This window comes from Tachypleus tridentatus, chromosome 3 (assembly GCF_004210375.1).
Source record: "Tachypleus tridentatus isolate NWPU-2018 chromosome 3, ASM421037v1, whole genome shotgun sequence".
Lineage (NCBI taxonomy): Eukaryota > Metazoa > Arthropoda > Merostomata > Xiphosura > Limulidae > Tachypleus > Tachypleus tridentatus.
The window spans coordinates 32,047,304-32,070,882 of record NC_134827.1 but is presented as its reverse complement, the minus strand read 5'-3'; the positions used below and the strand labels follow the sequence as shown (position 1 = coordinate 32,070,882).

The 23,579-nt window shown below is 31.3% G+C and overlaps 2 protein-coding genes across 4 annotated transcripts in view; one reads left to right on the top strand and one right to left on the bottom strand.

The window, feature by feature from the left end:
- LOC143246646 (synaptotagmin-15-like) overlaps positions 1-5,648 on the top strand; it is a 17,186-nt gene extending 11,538 nt beyond the window's left edge. Inside the window, exon 5 of the mRNA XM_076493703.1 lies at positions 5,512-5,648. Within this exon, the coding sequence (XP_076349818.1) occupies positions 5,512-5,630 (119 nt within the window). The 3' untranslated portion in view covers positions 5,631-5,648. The remainder of the gene's footprint in view (positions 1-5,511) is intronic.
- LOC143246644 (transmembrane protein 72-like) lies at positions 5,612-23,579 on the bottom strand. Of its 3 annotated transcripts, none has more exons than XM_076493700.1 (7): positions 23,360-23,579; positions 19,970-20,030; positions 18,826-18,897; positions 16,780-16,919; positions 14,634-14,739; positions 13,861-13,918; positions 5,612-5,749 (listed from the first exon to the last, which is right to left on the bottom strand). In XM_076493700.1, the coding sequence occupies exons 1-7, from the start codon at positions 23,445-23,447 to the stop codon at positions 5,687-5,689; spliced, it is 588 nt and encodes a 195-aa protein (XP_076349815.1). In that variant the 5' UTR covers positions 23,448-23,579; the 3' UTR covers positions 5,612-5,686. The 3 variants fall into 3 exon arrangements, with proteins under 3 accessions (XP_076349815.1, XP_076349817.1, XP_076349816.1); XM_076493701.1 differs by lacking the exon at positions 5,612-5,749 and adding an exon at positions 7,917-8,658; XM_076493702.1 differs by lacking the exon at positions 18,826-18,897.

Here is a 23,579-nt window from a genome sequence, read left to right as displayed (position 1 = left end):
CGTACGACGTTTCGCCAAGATTTTGTCATCCTCAGGTATTGGAGGATGACAAAATCTTGATGAAACGTATTACATTTATGATAAGGTTTTTTTCATTATCCAATCAAATCACGGCCTGGCATGGCCAGGTGGTTAGGACATTTAATTCGTAATTTGAGGGTCACGGATTCGAATGCTCGTCACACGAAGCAAGTTCGCCCTTTCAGCCGTGAAGTCGTTATAATGCGAAGGTCAATCCCACTATTCGTTGGTAAAAAGAGTAGTCCAAGAGTTGACGGTGGGAGGTGATGGCTAGTTGTCCTTCCTCTACGCTTACACTTTTAAATTAAGGATGGATAGCGCAGATAGCTCTCGTGTAGCTTTGCGCGAAATTTAAAAAGAATCAAGCCGTCTGAAAAGATTTAAAAGGCATAAGTCTAATCGAAGGCTGTTGTTTATTTTGATGGGGGAGTAATGGAGATATATGATTAATATTTCTAACTAATTATATCACACTTTTGTGATTTTAATAAATGCTGGCAGTTGTGATGTTATTTAATTATAATTACGTTTAATGAGCACAGTTTCATTATTGGACAAATTAAGAACCTATTTCCAACAACAATAAACGCTGGGAGCACTGAAATATTTTTGTTGTTTCGTTTCTATTAAAACCTAACTTTATATCCTGCTGTAGTTGGACGTTTTCTTAGTTAAGCACTACTTCTAGCATAAAGATTACCTGTGAATAAATATTGGTCTCTTAGCCTTCATTGTCCTCCAATCTATGCAGTCTTTAGGTAAAGTCGTCGCTCTTGTGATAACAAAATACTGTTATGGTAATTACGAAAAAAAATCATTTAATCTTTCAACGGTTTATTTGGGAACTTTATATCCGCTGCTAGGATGGAACGCAAACCACTGGTTATTGGTGTTTTATATATATTATTTCTAACAATGAAGCAAGGATTGTACTATGTACCTCTTAGAATAAATTAAACAGTACGTGAGATGGATATTGGAAACACTATCAGCTGTTGGAATACGATAAAAGGTACATTTGGTTGTTTAATCTAAGATTATATTAACTGTTGAAATAAATTAATCGTTAGATTGATGAGTATTATCATTTATTAGTTTAAGGCCGTCTCGACAAAATTTTTGGCCCTCTGCAAGGTGTTATTCAATTTACATATAGGCCCTTATAATACATAAATTTGACGCGAAAGTGTGAAATTTGTCATATCTATGTAGGTATGTAAATTTTTTTTTTCATTTCGATGTTTTTTTTAATGTAATGATTAAACTGTAACTATTTACTTTTTAATATCTTGCTACAAATCTTAACCTTAATTAGAAATGAATATCTGGAAAATTTTAATTTAATATATTTTCCAAAACAGTTTGTTTGTTTAGAATTAAGCACAAAGTTACACAATGGGATAGCTGAGTTCTTCCCACTACGGGTATCGAAATCCTGCTTTCAATGATGTGAGTCCATAGACATACCGCTATGCTACTGAAGGACTAATTAATAGAGAACTTTTAAGGAGAAAACGTTTTGTATCGAACATGCGTCTGTATTATGTATCACTTTCACACGTAATTTCATGTTCAATATTATTAACTAGTAACTACCTTCTGTTAACTATAACTTCACTAAATTATCCCCAGTTGTACATCAGCATGTCTGCGTACTTACAACGCTAGAAACCTGGTTTCGATACCCTACTTTGTTTATTTGTTTTTCGAATTTCGCGCAAAGCTACACGAGGGCTATCTGCGCTAGCCGTCCCTAATTTAGCACTTGTAAAACAAGAGGGAGGCACCTAGTTATCATCAACCACCGCCAACTCCTGGGCTACTCTTTTACCAACAAATAGTGAGATTGGCCGTCACATTATAACGCCCCCACGGCTGAAAGGACGAGCATGTTTGGTGTGATGGGGATTCGAACCCGCGACCCTCGGATAATGAGTCGAGTGCCTTATCTACCTGGCCATGCTGGACCTTGATACCCTTAGTGGGCAGAGCAAAATATCCCATTATGTAGCTTTACACTTAATTTCAAAACAAACAAACAAACAAAACTTGACTAAAATATCACTTTGAAACTGTGCATGTAATACACATAATTAAATAATTTATCCACGTCAATTTTACAAATTTTTATTTTTTATTAACTTTGGGTGTTACTTTCACATCTCCCCCCAGTGGCTCAGCGGTATGTCTGTGGACCTACAACGCTAAAAACCGGGTTTCGTTACCCATGGTAGGCAGAAGATAGATAGCCCATTGTGTAGCTTTGTGCTAATTCAAAAAAAACAAACAAACATATCTTTTATTTATCAGCTGTTAGCGGAAGGCCATATGAAATTTATAACAATTTTGGTGTCTTAACAATTATAACAGATAGTAATTGTGTCAATAATCTGATTTGTGTACGCTTAAAATTGAAAAATGCAAAGTAAAATATGTATACATATTGCAAATGATGGAATTTTGAGAAATTAATTGCTGAATACTCAAAATAGTTTTAAGATTGTTAGTTTTGTAGTTAAGTGCAAAACTGCACAATGGGCTATACACTGCTGGCCAAAATCTTAAGGCCAATGAACATAAAGACAAAATATGCATTTTGCGTTGTTAGACTCAACCACTTATTTGAGTAGAGCTTCGAAAGATGTAAATAAGAAAAGGAAAAAAAACAAAAAACTTACACATTTAATAGGAAAATGTGAACACTATGAAATTATCTTAAATACCAGCTGGTCAAAAGTTAAAGACCATACCAAAAAGAAATCCTAAACAGGGTAGGAAATGCCCAACAAGAGGTCTCAGTAGTGAGTTGCACAGCCGACATTGCGAATAACTGCAAACGTTTGCTTTGGCATGGTCTATATGAGCATTTGCAGAAGGCTGGCTGGAATGTTATCCCAAGTGGTGAAGATGGCTTCACGAAGATCATGCACTGTTTGGAATTGACGTCCATTTCTATAGACTTCCGTTGCCATCCACCCCCAAACATTTTCAGTGTTGTTCAGTTCGGGCGAACACGCTGGATGGTCCAAAAGAATCACGTTATTCGCCATGAAAAAGTCCTTTGTCCTGCGGGCATTGTGGATTGCAGCGTTGTCCTGCTGAAAGATCCACTCATTTCCACACAAGCGAGAGCCTTCAGTCAATAAGGATGCTCTCTCCAACATGCCAATGTAGCCAGCTGTTGTTAAACAGCCCTGTATAACCTAAAGCTCCATTGTTCCATGGAAGGAGAAAGCACCCCAGATCATGATGGAATCTCCTCCACTGTGTCGTGTAGAAAATGTCTCCGGTGGGATATCCTTATCGTGCCAGTAACATTGGAAGCCATCTGGATCATCCAGGTTACATTTTTTGTCATCAGAGAACAAAACCCTCTTCCACTTTTCTATGTCCGATGTTTGGTGCTTCTCAGCAAAGTTTAACCGAGTTGTTTCGTGGTGTGGTCTTTGAAAACGTTTACGGTTTTTAAAGCCTTTCTCTCGCAGGTGCGTTTTATTGTTCTTGAGCTGCATTCTGCGACCGTAAGGGCCTTAATCTGATTTGACGATCGACTGGTGTCTTGCGGGGACGACCCGTCGAATCCTCCTGCTCAACGCCGGCGAAATTTTCTTGGACAGACCACTTGAAATTCTCGTTCCGTATTCCTCAGGGTCCTTTAAGAAATTTGCAACAGCAGTTTTACTACCCCCAATCTCACCAGCGATGGCACGTTGAAAGAAACCTTGTTTTTGCAGCTCGACAATTCTGCCACGTTCAAACTCTGTCAACTTTTTAGCCTTTGCCATGTTTTAACTCAATGTAACACAAGAGATGTTACAACGTTAATGCTTGAACACAAACAACTAAGTTTCGTTACGTGTTTACCGATTAACGCTTCGTTTCAGTATAGTCTTAAACTTTTGACCAGCTAGTATTTAGGCTAATTTCATAGTGTTCACATTTTCCCTATTAAATGCTAAAAGAGTTTTTTATTTCCATTTTCCCTTTTCTTATTTTGATCTTTCGAAGCTCTACTTAAATAAGTAGTTGAGTCTAACAACGCAAAATGCATATTTTGATTTTATGTTCATTGGCCTTAAGATTTTTGCTAGCAGTGTATGTGATGTGTTAACTACGGGTATCGAAATCCGATTTTTAACGTTCTAAGACCTCAGACATACACTTGACTCACCAGAGTAGAGCAGAGTAACTGAAAATAAATAGGACAAAAATTTAATATTAACGGAAATTGTTGGTTATTCGTATAATCGCTATAAGAATAACGATTAACGAACGATCCTTATTCTCTGTTAAAACTTTTATTTTTTCTATTTATTTGGTCAGTTTTATATATCCGTGTACTGAAAACAACATCTATAAACTTTCATTCTAGCCATAACCCTGATAGCTATCACTGCACTGTTACGAGAAAACTACAATAACAAATTTATAAAATGTAATTCTTACTTTGGTCTACAGGGAAGTGTATAAAACTGTCAAAGTAAGGAATAATATTTATAAATTTGTGGTTTTAATTCTTGATTTCATTACTTCTGTTGGCAGGATCCCTACTTTCTTTGAAAAGTCGTATTTTTAACACTCTCGTTTGTTTACTCTTTATGTTATACCTGCATAAAGTATATACTTTATCTTTAGGAACTGTCGTGTGTACATCCATCTATATGTAAAGGCCCAGCATAACCAAGCGGTTAAGGCACTCGACTCGTAATCCGACGGTAGCGGGTTCGAGTCCCCGTTTTTGTGAACCTGACGATGACCAAAGAAGGTCGAAACGTTGTTCGCTCCTCTACGTAAAATATTTTCTCAACCAAAACGAGCCGTTTTTACATATATATATTTTTAAAACAATCTATATGTAGCGTCATCTGTTGGGTTCAATTGGCTTTAAAATATATTTACATAAGTCCGTATGTTTACCATGTGTAAAAATTCGGTATATATTTGCCGGAATATCAAAAACATCCACCCACTAAGAAGTCAAGTATTATTGAGAAATCTTGTAACATAGTCCAAGCTCTCTAGGTGCTAGCCCCGCTGACGTGATCAGATAATTAGGTGGATAGTAGACGAAGTTGCTACTTTAGAAAATTTTGAATTGTATAACAATTTACTCGCTGCAAAACCACCCTTTTGACTTCCCAAGCGAAAAAGTGATCATTCAAAAGGGTGGTTTTACAGCGAGTAAATTATTTGGAAATCTTGTCAGTCTATACTATTAAGCATTACTGTACTCCTTAATAAATAAATTTATCTGTTTTACACACACACACACACACACACACACACACATATACATACAAGGTTACGTGCTAAAAGTAACGAAACGTTAAATTATTTCTTTTCAGCCCTGTTTACCTGGTCTTCTATCATGAAATAAAGTCAAAATAGATTATGGATGGCGAGTATCAACCACGTCATCAACTTTATATTGATACATATATTCATTTTGTTTCATTGTTGTAGCTTACTGTTATTCCGTTAATGTTTCAGATAAGTGTCTAGGAAGAATCATCCTAGGATCCCACGTGTTTGCCAAAACTGAGGAGCATTGGAATGAAGAAGTGTCTGAAAGATACCACCAGATTCGTTACTGGCACAAACTGACGTAATACCAAAGAAATGTTGAGAGGCCAATCCCATTCGAACCATGCCTTTTCTGAATGTTTTATCCCCAACCAAAGAGTTTATAAACTCGTCGTCCTGTCCTGTTCCTGATCACGTGGGATTCCTGTAGGCGAATATATAACGTAAAATTAAATAAAAACTGAAGGAAAATTTAGAAACATATCAAAAGTGAAAATATTTTAATTGCAACATCTGCAGTCAAACGCAAAGACGAACATATCTAATTAAAAATAATGTTTCGTTCGAAGTAGATTTTTGTCACGTACGTCTGGCAAACAAGAAAATAATTACGACATACCACCTAAACACAGCATTGTAAGGTATAGAAAGCACCTGCAGTTAGCAAACATTAAGAATATAGTTTTCAATTATGTTTAGTTTTATGGGTAGTTTTGTGCAACGTTCATTTGATAGAAGTAGCAATATACTCAACACAGCAATTGTTTCTAAGAAAACTAAACGTTTTTTGTTTTTTTTAATTAAAATATATATTATAGTTAAATATATCGGCGTCAGAAGTTAATATAAAACGTCACATCGGACTGCAGCTGTTTCCTCGCAATTTCCTTAGTTAGTTCATTAGGTATCTTTAAACTACAAGTGTGAAAATATGCATTTAAGAATTACTTTTTTGTACCGTAGCTCACTCTAGAAGGCCCTTTCCTAACACGCCATTTAGGCTGGAGACCTGTAACTGCCAAAAATCCAATCATGTTATTACTAGTAAATACGGAAATAGTACTAACTCCAAGTTATGGTATTATTATTAAACCTGAAAAATTTTAAAAGTCTAAGAAGTGTGAATAAACATTATGTTATGCTTCATGTCTTAAAACTTAGCGAAGTTTTTTCTCGCAGAAGGGTAAATGATTGAAATTAAATACTAACTATACATAAAGTTCACTCTTCACCGGATTAGATGTTTAACATCTCTTGTTCTGCTTACCTTTTCGTAAAGGCACACACATCACAACACATGCTCGTTACTTTATATTTCTATTTTACTCGAACATTTTTCGTAAGTTTGTATAAGTTTTCTTGTTAAATAACCATCGTACGTCTGCATAGCGGACACTTGATTTTGTGACATGGTTATTGTACCTCTATGCGAGTCTATTTATTAGACAGGGTCCATCTTCTGCCGTTCTTGAATTAAACGTTTCATTTGCAGAGAAGGCTTTGCTTGTAAGTAAAATTGGTTCATGAGCCTATTATACTATGTTATGTAACGCTTGCCAACTAGTTATTACCTTTGTCACATTCTTTAGAAAGATTTTAAACTAAAAACTGATTGTTTTTTTTTCTTCAGAGTTAAAATTATTTATTTACACATTTTATCACTTATTGTTGGTTTTAATCTCCAACTGAATCTATATTTCGAGATATTTTTTTCTGAGTTATTGATGTTACAATCTAGTATAACGTGCGGCTAATATATCAGTTGTTATAAACGAACTGAATGACTTGTATGTTGAGATACTATTATAAATAAATTGTTTTAATTCGTCGTTAGAGTGCAGTTGCGTGAATACTTAGGTTTATATTCTGAATGGAAAGTTCCATGTTCTTAAGTAGTTAAGCACAAAGCTACACAAGCGTTATCTGTGCTCTGCCCACCACGGGTATCGAAACCCAATTACTAGCGGTGTGAGTCCGCAGATATACCGCAATGCCCCTGGAGAAAGAAAAATAAGAAGTACATATCTTTAAATTTATACTTCCATTCCACATTCTGATAAACTTGCAGTAAACAGAAATTTTCGAGTTGTTAATCGCATTTTGTTCGTATATTAATAACAATAAAGATTTTGTTATACTTAAAATATCCCCCGGTGGTTCGACAGCAAAATTACTAACTTATGATGCTAAAATCGCGTGTGCTTGATTCCACACTGTAGATTGGTGCATATAAGATCATTGTACAGCTTTGCGTTAAAACAATTAGTTTCTACCTGCAATAGTTTCTGTGCTTTCAAAACATTTTAAGGATGTTGTCGTTACCCTTAACAAAACGTATTTATTAAGTAGCGTTAACTAAGCAATGTAGCAAATTTATTTTGCTTAAAAAAATCAAAGCTTATTTTAAATTTAAAAGTGCAGAATTTAGTGTAAATGAAAATTCAAAGAAATCCACTAAAGAAATAAATATAAAAACACATAATGGGCATGCAGATAAGAGTCACATACAGAATGTGGGACAACTAAAAGGGGACTTTATTCATTGGACTAAACATTATCATCGAAAATGCAAAATAAAGCAAATACGTTGTACGATGAACTAGTTCATTTGTGGTTGTACCCTTTCCTTTACACAGCTTATTTGATGATTCCATAATGCCGTACAGTTTATCAATGTACGATTGTGGAATATGCTTCCAAATTCGGGTCTGCATGACCAGGTGGTTTGGGCGCTCGACTCGTATTCTGAGGGTTGTAAGTTAGAATCTCCGTCACATCAAACATGCTCGCCCTTTCAGCCGTGAGAGCATTATAATATGATGGTCAACCGTATTCTTCATTGGTAAAAAAGTAGCCCAAGATTTGGTGGTGGGTGGTGATGACTAGCTGTCTTCCCTCTAATCTTACACTGCTAAATTAGGGATGGTTAGCACAGATGGGCCTTGTATAGCCTTGCACAAAATTCAAAACAAACAAGCTTGTATACGTTTCCTATTACTCCTTAAAATTTATTGAAGTCGTTTGGTTGCCTTTTGATATTCTCGATTTTTACACAAGTCCATACGTTCTTAAGTATGTTCATATAGGGATTTTTTGTAAACCAAGCCTAGTTTCGAGTGTTCCATCAACCTCCTTTCTACCAGGTTATAGTTTAACCACATTTGCTGAATGCTTGGAATCGTTGTCTTGTTGGAAGAGGAATCTCCAGAGGAGAGGTCATGTTCCACTCAGGTTGGCATCAATTTTGCCAGCAGGGAATTTCTAGCAGCTAAAGTTCACTGTTAACACTTTGTACTGATGTGTATTTTGCTGTTCTAAAGGTAACATTCATTCCTATATTTAAAGCCAGAGTTAATTATCAGTTCAGGGAGAACTATCTAAAAAAGCTCTAATACTACTAGGCACAGTATGTTTTTTTTGTTTGTTTTTTTATAGACTTAACTGGTATATCATTTTCAGTTTGGGTGGATTATGATATTTCACAGTTTGCACTATAAACACTACTGTACTCATGTGTAGTACATACTGTAGTACATACCTTTACTTTCTTACCAATTTCATAATAATTTTCATGTTGCATATTAAAGAAATGATGGTGGAATTAATTATTTCAAAACTTGTAAATGGTTTAGAGATTAAGCTTTTATATACAATAAACAATTACATAACACTGTATTAAAACATTATTTAACAGCTCTGTACAGTTAATATTGTAAACTTTCACGACTTTTCACAAGTAAAGCTTGAAAATTTTACATATAAAGAATAAAAGTTTATCTTCTAAACTAACCATATAAATATCTTACTTATTTGAATATTGGTTTATTTTAGAAAGTCTAAAGGTATTCTGTTTAGAAGTTTTATTCTTATTTCAAAGCACTAACGTTAACAGTTAAATTTCCTGTCACAACTGTACAAAAAAAAAAAAAAGTTAAATTTGACAGAATTTTTAACACAACAGTTCAAGAATAATAAACAGTTTTATTTCAAATAATAACATTAAAGTTGTTTAAAAGCCTATTATTGTAAACCGCGTGACAGAAAAACAAAAACAAAAAAATAATTTAATTTTACACTCTGAAATCCTTTCTTAAGTAAAGCTTACACAGTTGGGTATATTAAATTTCATAAAAAAAAGAATGAAAGTTTATCGTCATCTATCTAATTGTGATGTCTTATCATCTGGCTCAATTTCTCTATTCTTTTTAATGTCCTTAAAATCACTATAAACAAACAGTTCATTTGTTTTTACCTTTTTAAATTAAAATTTTTTTAAAAATTTCTAGATTATATAATCTCTATATAAATATACTTCTAATGTGAGAGCTACATTTAGCTGACTAAGTAGCAAAATATAAGACACGACAAGCCATGAACTACATTCACACCTATATCATCCTGACTGTGTAAATGGAAAGTCTAAAAATAAATTTTTATAACAAGACAAAGTTTAATCTCTCTTGTAATGGTCAAGAATGGCACTAGTGTTTCCAATGTTGATAAAAGATTAAACATTCTCACAAATAAAAATTATCACTAGAAATGAAGTGTTATTACAGTTTATATCAACTGGATCACAATTTGTAAACAATGTAAAATTAACAGTAGTAGTTCAATAATACTTCAAGTGTAACACCCCTTACAGTCTGCAGTGGCAGCACCAAGGGGGGCTTGGGGGCCAAAAAATGAGCCAAGCCCCCCCTTTCAGCCCCTCCCCCCAATATTGTTACCTGCATATATTCATAAAATATGGAAAACACAATTGTCGTTGTTGCTTAACAATTAACATCAAAGAGACATAGATCTGTAGAACTCAACGTCTTCATTAAGACGGAAATATGTGTCATGTGTCCCATAGCAACGTACTGAATGCACTGAAACTCATGCGCTGTATTGCCGCTCCCTGTGTAACGTTATTCTATCTTGAGCTTTGACAAAGATTAGATAACCACGTTGATTTTAAGTTACAACAGAACAGGCACATTGTTTTGAAGTAATATTGACTATAAACACAACATGATGAAAGATAGTTAGCCTGATAGTGACCTTACTTTTCCTCAGAGTGTATTAACTTCATATGGGATAATTCGTTTCTGCTATGTAAACTATGTCTATGTTGTATTTCTTTTGATTTGAAGCTTTACTCTTAATGGTATATTAAATGTTCAATCTAAGCTAATCTTAATGTTCTTTATTATTATGTATTATCTTGGGTGAAACTTAGGTGATCTTCCTCTTTTACATATACACATATTTTCATAAGCAGATTATTTCTAATTTGTAATAATGAATTATTAATCAGAGTATGAGTTTCCAATGAAAACTGCATTGAAAACCCAGTTCAAAATAGCACAACTTTCTGAACTGTACCTTGGTACATTTATTATAATTATAATATATTATTTATTTACATTATTATAATTTACCATCTATACTTCATATTGATGGTATTTTCATTGGGGGGGGGCTGAGGTAAACTATGGAGGGGCTTGCCACTGTAATACAGAGGGCAAGGCTGTAACAAGAGTAGTGTGAACAATGCACTCTCACAGACTATAAATTAATATCTTTTAAAAGCAAAGATAGATTTTTTTTTGTAAAGGAGCACATAATATGTAACTTGCATAGAGTGCCATCCAAGATCAGTACAGCCCTGAGAGCATGTACAAAAAAAAAAAAGTTTCATATTTACTCCAAGTACTTCACCTACTAAATATCACAAAAACTGAATACTGAAGCAATGTACTTGTCAAAAAAATAGAATTGTTAAAATTACCAACAAAATAATCAAGCAAAAACCTTGCATAAAATACAAAAAGAAACTGTCTTCTAGATCGAACTAAAAGTATTAGTAATAAACAATTGATAACAAAGTACCATTTTGTTTCAAAGTATCTTGAATAATTCTCGATACTTATAATTCCTTTGCATATAAATAATTTTTTCTTCAATCACAAAATCCTAAATTATTAGTCTCTATATGACACAAAACAATAAAAATTGTTAGGGTTAAAAAACAAACTTAACTATTAACTCTATACCCAGGTTTATTTTTTGCAAAATTTCATTTCTTAATTATTAAAAAAGTTTTAAACATCATAACAACAATAATGAATGATAACATATCTGAATATTTATCACTGTGCACTTTGTTGAAAGTGCAAGCATTTTACTTCTACCATATCAATTTAAAATCTGAACCAAACTAAAAACTACAGGTGTGATGAGTATAATTGACTTGAAAAATCTAAGTTTTGATGAAACAATGAGGTTAGAAATCAAATTTTCAGTTTCACTGACAACAATTTCACATGATAAATTAAAAGTAATGTAGTCAGTGAACTGATCTATCATCTACAGTGATGTAGATAGTTGTACATGTTGGACCAATTAAAAACAACATGGTCAATGAACCTATAATCAAATGTTTTAACAATAAAGTTTCAGCTCAACCAATTACAAATACTGGAGTTAATGAGTTTACGGTAATGCAGATGACACATCTACATAATAAATTGAACTAAAGAAGTTAATAACATTGCAAAACCGTATATATTAGTATGATTGAATAAGTTTTATAACATATTACACTTTTGTTTTGAACAACTAATTATACCAGCTTTGTTAGATGAGCAAAACCAAGTAGCTGTTAAACTAAACTAAAGAAACTTTTCCACAACATTAGACTTCTGAACACATGATGGTCAAAGACTTACAGAAAAAAAAAAAGCTTTTTTTCCTTCATTAAAACTTACACATTTCTAGACAGTAAACTTTTCATATGTAGAACACAGGATTGTTCATATTTCAAAACTGTCAAATTTATTTACACATTTTTTTTCCTTATAATGCAGTGTATAATTATTCTACATTTAATACTTGACTTAATATAGCAAATAATTATATTTTCTAAAACCTTACTATATAATGGTTGTCACAAACCTGAAAATCTAATAACTCTCTGGATCTTCAAAATATTATTATTTGCTATATTAAGTCAAGTATTAAATGTAGAATAATTGTTTATATATACACTTACTATTATTTGTATACTTTCAATCAGTAAGAAAGACAGGTCAAAAACCTTTTATAATGGTTGTCACAAGACCTGAAAATCTAATAACTCTCTGGACCTTGAAAATATAATTAAATGTAGAATAATTATAGAATAATAGTAAGTGTATATATAAACAACAATTTAAATTAATTACACACGACCTTAAAACTTACTACAAATAAAGAAAAGAAGCTGTAGTAACATATTACAGTAAAATCAAAGTAAAATGTTGCAAGTAGCTGAAAAGGTCTATAAAAACAACTATGGAAAATAAGAGTAGCATAAGAATATTTTAATTTATCAATGACATGAGTAAAGAACAATGAGATTTAAACTGGAATCTTCCAGATACAAGATGCATCTTTATATTGAAATTATATATTCTATACTGAACTTTTGTATAAAAAATATAATCACCATAAGACCCTAATACTCTACCTATATTGCAACCTTTGTATCAACTCGTATTTTGCAAAATTTATGGATTTTTACTTTAAAAAAAATATGAAGAGATGAGCAAAAGCCATGGAAAACTGTAATGTCTTCTCATAAATAAGAAGATGCTTATAATATTATAGCTTCCTTTAAGTACATAGTTTTTCAATGAATGCAGTTTCACTACATAATTCTGTTAGTAACAAAATACATCTAATGTATTTCATGAACTCTCTTAATACCTAAAGGTGCAGCTTAAGGAACTAGAACAAACAAAATCCCCAAGTAGTAAGTGAGATAATATATCTACAGAATTGGCCAAAGCTAGGTAGTAAGAGAGGTAATCCATCCATATAACTGACCAAGGTTATCCTTATTTACAGTTTTTTTTTTACCTGTTTTACTTTCAAACTTTTCATATGCTTTATCTAAAATAACATTAGTTTCAATACTACTATATTCAAGACAAAATATGCACATGTTAACAACAAATAAAAGTATTTGTATATCAAATAACATTTAGTTATGAAAGTTCAATTATTACTCCATTGTAATGCAAGTTGAAAACTACCATTCCCAAAACTTTCATTATATCCTAGTTTCACTTGCATTTTACATTACTTGAACACTTCAAAATTAAAACTACTTTTTTGTTTGTTCGATGGATTAAACTCTTTGTCTTCTCAGTCATCTCAGAGAAGATTTGAAGATGCTGCAAGTACATTCTTCTTCCAAAATACACTATCTATCTATTTTCTAAATTATCTTTTGTATGTACCAACAATCTTCCTTGAATTATTTATCAGGATATTACTTGATAATGTGTGTCCACATACATTTGCACCAGGTAATAGGTTCTAATATAAGTTGATTGTCACTTTGGCTAACCTGAGGCAATAAAACCTATTAGTTAATAAAACAACATGCAAATTACTGGAATCAAAAGTTATCCAGTTTTCAATTAAAAAAATACAAACTTTGCAAATAAAGCTTAAGATTTATCACACATTTTAAAATTCTAGTATTTTCTCTTGATCACCCACATTTATATTTCCTGGTTCAGGAAGGCTGTCATCAATTTCATCTTGAAGATCATTAAACCTGAAAGAGTACAAAACTTACTAATTTAAAGCCAAGAAAACTTCATATAATTTCTCAAATCTCAAAACATTTCAGGTTTAGACTTACATTGAAGAAATGGGAAGAACTAAGATCTGAATCAGAAAAGAAATGACAATTTGTCACGTTTGTAATTTGATAAATGTGGCCAGTGTATTTAGATTACAGTAGTAGAACAATGTGAAGTGGTACATCATCATCAGGTGGAACTTTCAGATGAAATTCTCAAAATAATAAGGTAAAAGAGGTAACTTTCAGGTTGTTAATTTTTGCAATATCAATGAACTGTCAACTACATATACAAAGTTGACAAACTGCAACTTACAGTGCAAATTTTTTAAAACACAAATTCCATTCAAAACTCCAATAGAAGTTTTACTTGTATACTCATACACATCAAAGGATAAACATACAATAGTAACTACCAAAAAAGATAAATTTATTTACAAGCACTTTAATATGCCTTTATCCAAGAAAAAGTATTTATTATAAAAACAATGAACTTAGAGGTATTTGCATTTAACCATGGCACATAAAATGATATATATATATATATATCACAAAAAACTATCAGGTACAGAAATACAACAAAAATATTGCAACTATAATTTTCAGATTTCTTAACAATGCCAAGAATGCAACTTAAAGTAGAATGTTGTCATCATGTATGACATATCACTTCAGATAGCAAAGTTACCTATCATAAGATGCTTCCCTTTCAAACAGCACAGGTTTTCTAGGTTCAAGCTTTTCTCTGCAAGTCATCAGAAGATAAAGGATAGCAAGGGTTATTAGCATTACACCTAGTGGTAAGAAACATAATTAAACTTTAATTATAAGTTTAAATTATAAAAAATAAGTATATGCATAAATGAAAAAGAATCCATGTATTCGTTTACCTACGAATCTGAAGTTAATAATAAAAGTTGTGCCTCATAAAAAATGTTAAGACTTAAGTTACCACAACAATTGTTTTTCATTGAAATTCTGAAAATTAATACAATTAAGAAATTTAAATTAGTAACGGTGATTATGGATAGCCACCATATGAAGATTCTTCTTTCCTTATGCTATGATATGAAACATAAGATAAGAGTTTAGAAGAAATCGTTAAACCATATGACATACCATTGTCATCAATACATGTGTGCTGTACAGTCTAAGGCATACCTTCCTTCAAATATAGAAACATTACAAGACATATGTGTGAATGTTTGAAATAGCAAACCATTTTTTTCTTTTCATGATTACAATTGCATTTACTGTTCACTTATTATTTCCTTCTGTCATTTAGTTTATATAGGAATTTTTAGTTGTATTAAAACACTGACTCACTTTCTACCTAAGCAGTTATATTACTGAGTTAACATGTGTATGATGAAACTGACACTAGATCCCCTCATGGTAATGTACAGATACTACTAAAGCAGCAGAAGAGTATGTAAATTTATGATCACATGAGGTTGTACTCTCATGACCTATTCTGTGAACAAGTACCCTGCCAGGAGCTTCAATAAAAGAGAGAGTCATAAGACAGTTAGTGAATTATTGTTGTTTAAGTCTAAATATTGTTATCAATATTGAAAGGTATCGTTAGAACATTGTATGTGCTGTTGTTTTTCAAATTAGATTTTTCAAACACTTATTTAAAATGAATAGCTGATAAGTGACATTAAATAGATAATACAATAATGAATGGCACTCTCTAAAATGATGTATGTAACATGTGTACTTTGAGCTCCACCTGTGCATCTAGGGTTAACCTATTGAAATACAAACCTCTAAAATGATAAACATGATATTCTAACAGTAACAAACTTACAAAACTGATTATAGACAGATATAATAGTCTAAAATCTATCACACTTTGAAGTAGACAGATGTATAGACACAATGTTTCCAACAAAAGCACCTGGACCTAATTAAAAGGCATGGCTTATTACTGCTTGCTCTGTTACATAAAACCTCGCATTTATAAAACTTTAATTAAGTCATATGTTTTAAAGCATTGCTAGAAATACAAAAACTTATTTACAGGTGTACCCCAACAATAACAGCTTATGCTCCACTAAACAATCCTCCCCTATATCACTTTGAAATTGATTCACCAAAAGAGTTATGGTTAGATTTATCATAAACTACTAGCTGCATTGGACAGAATTATTATGCTATATAAAATACAGTTGCTCCAATCAAGTAGAAGTTTTCATATCAATAAACATACAAGAACTTTCAAAATACACCAGATCCAATTATTCCAGCTAGATCTTTTATGGAGAAAGTTACAAAATGAGTTATGTTTACATCAATCTGTTCTTTCATAGTAAAAAAGTATTTGAGGCTACTTAGATTGCTGGTCCAATTTAGTATCACCATGGTATTTTTAAGCCTACTATGATTTTAAATCAGGTTTGCAGTTCACTATATCTTTATCTTGTTTCAATAATTGGTTGAGGTGTCATTAATTTGTAATAACCCATGGAAGTGATCTTGTAACATTGTACAACTGAAACAACAAGGCTCTCAAAACTTATGGTAGTATGTGACATATGAATCACTTTATATCATATGGATTATTAGCTAAGAACCATAGTTAAGAGTTATCATACCCCATCACTTGCTCCATTACAAAGAAACATACAGCCAGTGTAAAAAGAGTAAAAATGAACATATATATGTATAAACATATTAATTCACATTAAATTTATTTTCTAATTTCTTCAAATATACAAACCTAGTCTGACAATTTAAGAAACTGAAACAGAACAAAAGTTACCACTAAGATGAGTATATATGGCCTTATCTTTGTATAGATAAAGTTTTGATAAACTATGCAACTATACCTGCAACTATGGCTAGCCATACAGTAGATGGCCTGATAAAACAAAGAACTGACATTCCTAAATAGAGTAAAGATTTCCTCCACTGATCTAGCCACTGAAGTTGTTTCCAGCAGCGAAAACACTTGTCCTTGTTCTCATCTCTGAAAACCAAACAAAACATAAGAAAATGTTTTTAGATAGTTATTGATTATGGTGGTATTTAGAAATGAAATACTACAATGTATATTTGTGTGTGTGCTCGCATGCACGTGCACACACATCCCATGCTTTATTTCATTCAGTAACAAAACTTACCAGATGTTTTCTGTGTTATTAAACTTAAACACTTTCATTAAATGTTTAGCAATCTGGAATTGGCTCATACTAATACCCTACAATCCCTCTGTGCTTTGCTCTGTTTAATCCAAATTTATCATTTCACTTAATTCACAATAACATACTCTAGCATTATAGCTATAAACAGTTTCATCAAAACATTTAGTGTAAAATGAAAACCTTTTGTTTCGTATAGCTCATGTTTCCTAATACGCTAAGTAAGCTACAAATGCCGGTTATTTTTTCAAATCTCTAACCCCATTTCATTCTTCATGTCAAAAATGACTAGTTCTTCCAGTTCTAAGAGTTTGATTTCTCAATATGGTCAAGAATGGCTTGCTACAACTGAGTTCTGAGGGTATTTCTTATCACACATGTCCAAAATCACTAACTGCTGTTCAGTTCTACAAATCTGATTAAACACGGTAACAATCACTAACTGTTTCAGCATGTTCAAATTTTACTTGTGTTAAGAATAGCTATTTGTCACTTTTATGAGAATGTATTACAAACATTTTAAAATTTATATCATTGTCAGGGAGGAATGACTAGTTGTTATATTTGCTCAAGTTTTTAAAAGTTCTTCATGATAATATGTTAATCATGTTGGGAATGAGTGGTTATTGTGATAAATAATTTTTATAAGCTGTTCAACATCATCATTAATCATGTTGGGAATGACTAGCTACTTTTGTGTTCTACAACTCTATTTGTTAAAGTATGACTAGCTATTCTATAATTTACCAAACTTGCTGAATTCCTTAAACCCAAGATAAACTGTTGTTCAATTCCATATGTTTTTCTTCTTTAGGACCTAAACAGTCTTAGTAAGTTAGTAAAACCTTGATCATTGAATTTGGCCTCAATTAAAATCTGTAATTCTGATTATTATTTTTTATAATGAATTAAAAACTTTTTTTTTTATCTAATATGTCTGTGCTAACTCATGCCTGAGATTCTAGATGAAGAAAACAATTTTTGGATTTATAATTGACCACACAAAATTAATTAACATGGTTGACCTTAATTAATGCTCATTATATTTTAGAATACATATAGAAATTGTTGATTAGAAGACTTAGTTTTAACACTATTCAGTCATTATGGTGCTTAAGAAAATTATTCATGTTATAGAAACTAAATGTTATTGGCAATCATTGACTAGCTTCTACAGAATCCTATAACAATACTGTTTAGATTAAACAAACTTTAACAAGTGTCTTGCATGTGATTCAGATTGAAAACCCCCAATTGTTGGAAAGTTGAATTAGTCGGTCTTTCTAATAAGTTAAACTGATAGATTTTTTTCCTTTGCTTGCATATTATTTAGATCAGGTATATTGGTGGAATCAATAAGGTTTTTCTAGCTATTTGGGTCATGTAAGACAGGTTAAGTTCATTTATCAACACCAAAATAATGTTCATTTTTGTATCATGTTATATATGCCTTAAGGAATTTAAAAACAAACATTGTATGATACCAAAAAAGTTTGGAAAGGAAAGATAAAATAAAAAATACATGTAAACAGATGTTTAGGCTAGGTATTCATGAAGCAAGAAGCAAATAGAAAGATTTGTTTCTAAAAAATTGTCTTAAAGAAAAATTAAGAAATTTTTAAATGTTAATTACAAAGAATTGTAGAAAAAGAATTATAAAAATTACACAAATATTTGAAATTGTACTCTATTCTTTTTCTTTACACCCAACCAATTACATACAAGTAGCTTTACCTGAAAGAAGCCTCGAAGAAGAGAAACACTACAAACATTGTTTCTAGAAAAGTAAGTATAATGGCCGATAATCTAAAGAAAAAAATGACAGACACTACTAATAAATGGTTATTTAACATCATAAAATACACAATTCCAATTAATAATTACCTATATAATTTATCAGATTGAGAAAACTGCAAAATCATTAAAATCTATTCAATTTTAGAGAAAGAAAAAAACACTAAAATAAGAGAGGTAATCCTTTTAAATATTTTGATACTTTAGCAATAAAAATAGTTTCATATATTTATATATTTTATTAATGTGTTATTATATTTGATATCTTAAATTACAGCATTAGTGTCCAGTTTGAATGTGAATTGTTATGGTTGATACTTTAAGATGGAAAGAATTTCACATCATTCTGTTGTTTATGAAATAATATATAAAAGACATATGAAAGACTCCCAAGAATGTGATTAGTTTGTTGTGGTTTATGCTTACAATATTGAAAATATCATATTATGAAAACATAAAACATAGAAAATGTATCCCATAACAAGATATCAGGGTTAGAGTATGTCATAAAATATTTATTACAGCTTCATAATACAGAAAAACAAAATTCTTTAACAGAATTTGCTTTTCTAGTACCTTCCCTTTTCATGGTTTAAACATCGCATATGAGAGAATGACAATGAAGTAATGCCAACTTTCTTTTTTTTCATATTTCATCAGAAGATTTATCTAGTTAGGATATAAATTTTATAAACTATTACATTTATTAGCAGTCTAACCAGAATATATATTCAACATATGCTTCCTGCACAAACTGACAACTATAGGTAATTAAAATCATTTTTACCACTTTCAACTTTTTACATATCAGACAATTTCCACAATACTAAAAAGATATTTATTGCACCCAAGTCCTAATGTACTTAATGTGTAGAAATCAAAATCAATAAACACTACTGTTTCTTGATAGACAAGATGTATGCTTATGGGTTATAAATACATTTACATATTGCTTCAAAACATACAATTTCAATAACATTTCACAAAAAAAATATATATAGATTTAAATGACATCAAACAAAACGTAGTAGTTAATATTAGTTCCACATGACAACATAAATACCCCTAAAACATTACTATTTACATTATATAAATTCCAAGTTTGTGTCCATGAAGAGCAACATCAACTCCAACTCCCCAGAACACTGAAAGAAACAACATATTTAACATTAAAGTCTGTGTTTCTAATGCAATATAAGAAAAGTAAAAAAACAAAAACATTTTGTTTAATTTCCATAAATAACAAGAAAAAATTTGGCACATCTAGGCTATCCAATTTTTTTAATACCACCCTATTCCAAGTTACATAAAAAATCACCTTCTATATCCAATCCTGGTCTCTAAAACACTCATCTAAGCTCCTCCTGAAACAGTTTCACTAATGTAGTTTCTAGCACAATGAAGTCAAACTATTCTATACCACCCTATTAACTGAAGCCATGTCTGAGTTACCCATTACTTTTCCAAAAATGTCATATCAATTTATGAAATTCAAACCTCTAGAAAAATTAAAAGCCTCATACATGTTCCATGTGCCCTTTTCCTTTCCAGGGAAAATGTGCAAAGAGATTTCAACCTATTGCCACACAATAACTTTCCTACACTTGGATCATCCTGACAGTACTTTCCTCCAAACCATCAACATTCTTTCTAAATAAGATGACTACAACTAAACAAACAATGTACACTAGTGGTGCTAACTTGTGCTACACCTTTGAAAAAGTCAACTTTATTATTTCATACAAAAACACAGTAGGTGTCAAGTTCACTTTTAAATTCAATGTTTATCTATATAATTCAGCCTGGAGATGGTTTCTTTGCATAATACACATGCACGCACTATGCATCAACAAACAAGTTTCACCTACAAATACAAGTAGCATGTACATACGAAGAAACAATACAAGGTAACAAATGACCATTTGACCCATTAATATTGCCCACAACTCAAAATAAGTAATGAAAACATCATATACAAATTTGATTGAAAATACTTCACAACATCCATATACCTATCTAACAAATCGTGGGAAGATTGAATATAACTATCTGTAACAAATCACTAGGGAAAACATTCTATAAGCTTATAACTAATAAAATTTTTGTAAAAAAAAACATAACTTACAGACAACAAAGCTGTCTTTGCACACCCACCCTACAGAAAAGTACAAATTTAAATCCACCCTTCACTCTGCTGGAAAATGTCAATTCCTCTATCAAACTCTTACGTGCTGACAAATTATTCCAGAAACAAATATCCCTGTTGGGAAAATAAAAGTTTGTATTATCTGGAGTCTAACCTGTCCTTTCAAAATCTTGAACTTATGTCCTCTTGTTCTATTTCCTTTGGAACATAGAAATCAGAGACTTCCATCCTACCAATCCACAAGACAATTTTACAAACTTCCATAACATCACATCTTACTTTCTTTTATCAAGAGAAAATAAGGTATCTTAACTATCCCTATAAATTAACTTTTTCATCCCTGGAATCAACATACTAGTTCATAAGTCAATATCCTTTTAAAATGAGATAAATGTACACAGTATTTGAAGATAGGCATAACTGGTCATTTGTATGAAGAAGATTATTACATGTTATATCTTTTGTGATTATTCTTATATCTATAAATATACCCTAAATTCAACTGATTTTACTTTTAGTAACAGATCACTGCTTTCAGGGTTTGTATGGCTTATCCTCCACTATATTAAGATCTTTTACTTCAATCGCACTAGTGAGTTCATTGCCATTTATGTTAAATGTGTCATTGCACATACTATACCTAAAGTTCATTTGCCACATATGTGTCCAACTTATCAATTGATTAAAGTCATTCTGAAATACCCAAACACCCCTCAATACACCCAGAAATACTCATGAATTTAACAGTATTCATGAACTTCACTAACTTATTCATTATGTCCCTAAAAATATAATTAATATAAACATGAAATAAAAAGACCAAAACACTGAACCCTGAGATATACTATTAGTAACAACAGTAAAAAAAAATTGGACTTCATTAATAATAACCTTTGCTTTCACCTAGATAGCCACCTTGTAATCAAATTAACTATTCTTTTCACAAAAGAATCAACAAAACATCTTTGTTCATCTAGCCTTCCAAAGTTTAAGCATATTATTGATAATATTAAATTTTGTATTTCCAATTTGATTTCTTCACTACACACATAGCTCACCTAAAGGAAACAATTGTACAATTTTGAATGTCCAATTAAATCACTTCTAATTCTTCTGTGTTTTACAGAAATCAATTCCAAGACATATATTAAACCAAGTATTATTCTACATGTAGCAGCCCACCTTTGCACTCATATTAGGGCTTTAATATTCTGTTTCTAGTAAGAAGATAAACTACACAAATCAGGTCTCACCATTTTTATATAGTTACAATGAACTGCTTACTATTAATTTTAAAATCCTTAGAAACCAACTGAAGAGTTTTATTAATTCTTTTTCATCATAACTAAACAACTACTATAACAAAGTGTAACCATTCTCCAATTGTCCTATTATCTAACAAGCAAATCGTTTTCAAATTCACAAAACCCAAATGTACAACTCTTCTCTATATTATAACTTTAACTAATATAATTTTAGTTTAGACTTCATATTTCTAAGTACTCACAAAAACACCATGTTATGATTAACTAAAACTCAAAACAGAGCCTAAAAATATACTTTCCACCAGATATCTAAAATTTCTACTAATAATACCTAAAAAAGTTGGTAAACCTACAAGTGGTCAGTTCAGTAATTGATGGACAAGCTCATCCAGTGTTAGCAAATTATGCCATACACTTAAGTGACAGAAATTTTGACCAGTAATCATATAACCAGAACAAACAGCATGTACTACAGTGTTATACTGCAGCACCCAATCTCAAAAGAGTTTAATCACCTATCAACAAAGCAATATATAAAAAGTATTCTCACAACCTAAGCTAAACAAATGATCTTCGATTGACAGGGATATGGCATTTGAAATTATTGAAGATACCCAACTCTTAACACTTAAAATAATGTTAATCAACTAACCATTACAAAAGACGTCTCAAGCATTAAGATAGCGATATGTTTAACAATTAGCTCATTTCTCTAGTTTACAATAAAACTTAGAACTTGAAACCAAAACAGAAAGTATATCTATACCAAATTCTAAGGATTTTATTGCAAACAACCTTAAATCTGTCACTGATAGTTTCAATATATATTTAACTTTATCTCACTCTCAAAACTTGCATTACTAATAATAATAGTAATAAATACTAGCCATGTTTGTTTAAACTTTAACAACAATTTACTTATTATAATAACATTATTTTAATTAAATGTGAAAATTTCTAGCCCTACTATTAATTCAGTAACACTAGAATGAAAAAATATCAACGCGTATAATATTGTTGTTAACATATTTATTTATTATATTATAATTTCCAATCTACTCACCTACAACAGTTAAAATACCCCACACTCTTGTTACAGGAGTAACAAAATTTATTAGAAATAAATACTTGCGCTCGTTATGATTCATCATTTTACTATAATCTTACAATTATTGTGAGAACAAGCATGTGACTAACTCTGTTCTCATTACCACTTTCAGTTTAGTCTAACTAAACACAAATTTTATCATCGTCTGCACACACCATATTGCTTTAAATTTACT

What these genes read in the sequence shown, in the direction of transcription:
- LOC143246644 (XM_076493700.1), bottom strand. Translation starts at nt 23,447, where the DNA reads ATGATGAATCATAACGAGCGCAAGTATTTATTTCTAATAAATTTTGTT. An exon ending in AAACTTGGAATTTATATAAT is followed by an intron (nt 18,898 to 19,969) that starts GTAAATAGTAAT and finishes TTTTTTCTTTAG; the next exon opens with ATTATCGGCCATTATACTTA. An exon ending in TTCTTCGAGGCTTCTTTCAG is followed by an intron (nt 16,920 to 18,825) that starts GTAAAGCTACTT and finishes TTTGGTTTTCAG; the next exon opens with AGATGAGAACAAGGACAAGT.